This window comes from Condylura cristata, unplaced genomic scaffold (assembly GCF_000260355.1).
Source record: "Condylura cristata isolate star-nosed mole 26May11 unplaced genomic scaffold, ConCri1.0 scaffold00375, whole genome shotgun sequence".
Taxonomy (NCBI): domain Eukaryota; kingdom Metazoa; phylum Chordata; class Mammalia; order Eulipotyphla; family Talpidae; genus Condylura; species Condylura cristata.
This window is the reverse complement of record NW_004567476.1, coordinates 2688-4317: the sequence shown is the minus strand read 5'-3', so window position 1 is coordinate 4317 and position 1630 is coordinate 2688. Positions and strand designations below refer to the sequence as shown.

At 40.5% G+C, this 1630-nt stretch overlaps 1 protein-coding gene across 1 annotated transcript in view; it reads right to left on the bottom strand.

Moving 5' to 3' along the window:
* The window catches only part of LOC105854690 (endogenous retrovirus group K member 5 Gag polyprotein-like), a gene marked incomplete at its 3' end in the record, with an annotated part of 6434 nt that overhangs the window by 2227 nt on the left and 2577 nt on the right, over nt 1–1630 (bottom strand). The window contains exon 2 of the mRNA XM_012734988.1: nt 672–764. Coding sequence (XP_012590442.1) covers nt 672–764 — 93 coding nt within the window. The remainder of the gene's footprint in view (nt 1–671; nt 765–1630) is intronic.

Below are 1630 nucleotides of genomic sequence, written 5' to 3'. Positions count from 1 at the left end.
ACATGTACATAACACATCTTTCCAAACATAGGAACATGAGTAACATCCATCTGCCAGAGGACATTTGGCTTAAGACCTCTGGGATTCACGCCCATTTTTGGAACTGACTGTGGCGGTGGACATACAGAACAGTCGCGCACAATCTGTCTTGCTTGTTCCCTGGTTAAGGAGAACATCCTTTTTAATGCAAGAGCATTTTGGTGATGTAGCATATGACTGTCTTGGGCTTGTTGAACTGTGGCAATGACTGACTTAGTTAATGAATCAGCAGTAGCATTGCCCTGTGCTAAAGGACCTGGTAAAGAAGAATGACTTCTAATATGTGAAACATGAAATTTATTAGATCGACTTTGAATGAGTTTTTGTAATTCTTTTAGCATTGGCAGTATTTTTGAATGACCCGACAGCAGGGCCGTCTCAATCGCTGGAAATAAATTAGAAACATACTTAGAATCCGTAAAGAGATTAAAGCTTTGTGGAAAAATTTTAAAGGCTATGAGCACTGTTCTAATTTCCGCCTGTTGGGCGGAGGTCACATTTCCTGCCTCCATCAGCGGCAAGCGCCCCTCAGTGTAAACCACCGATTTCCCGGAGGAAGAACCGTCAGTAAAAAGATTGATAGACTGTGGTAAAGGTTCTGATGAATACCACAAAGGGAAAATTATGCTAACCTTTTTTGCAAATTCAACCACAGGATGTCGAGGGTAATGAAATTTAATTTGACCTGCATAGCCTTGCAGTGCTATAATCCAATCCTCATTATTCTGAAATAAAAGATCCGTTTGTAATTTATTATATGGCGATATGATCTCAGGAACATCTTTGCCAAACAATTCTTTAGAGCGCTGACGGCCTTTAACAATTAATAATGCACATAAATAAGGATAATCAGCCAGCATTTTTGAATGCGTGTGTGCTAAATGTAGCCATTCCAGAACTCCATGTTGCCAAAGGCAGCCTTTGGGAGTATATTCTGTGGCAAAGATTAATAATTGCCAGGGCATGTGTAGCTGAATCTGTTTGACTCTGGCTGAGCTGAGGGCATCGTCAACCAAAGTCAAAGACGATAGTGCCTCAGGGTATGAGCAGCGAATGTGTAATAATGAAGCTGCCACAAACTTTTGACATAAAGTGGGGATATTTTTCATGCCCTGAGGTAAAACTTTCCACTGGTACCTTCTGAATGGTCTTTGAAAATTTACAGAAGGAACACTAAATGTAAAATGAGGGCAATCATCGGGCTGTAATTTGATGGTGAAAAAGCAGTCCTGTAAATCAATAACTATGACATGCCATCCTTGTGGCACTGCCACCGGAGATGGAAGACCAGGTTGTAAAGCTCCCATATCTTCCATTACTGCATTTACTGCCCTTAAATCTTATAATAATCTCCACTTTCCTGATTTTTTCTTTATGACAAAAACAGGTGTGTTCCAAGGACTATTAGTCTCCTCAAGATGTCCCTTGTCCAATTGTTCTTGGACTAGTTGTTCTAGAGCCTCTATTTTTTCTTGTGTTAGGGGCCACTGATTAATCCATACAGGCTCTTGTGTTTTCCAAATAATTTTATCAGCAAAAAGCTGTTCTTCAGCGGCCCCTATGAAAAATGCTGTTCACTCAATTGATCAGC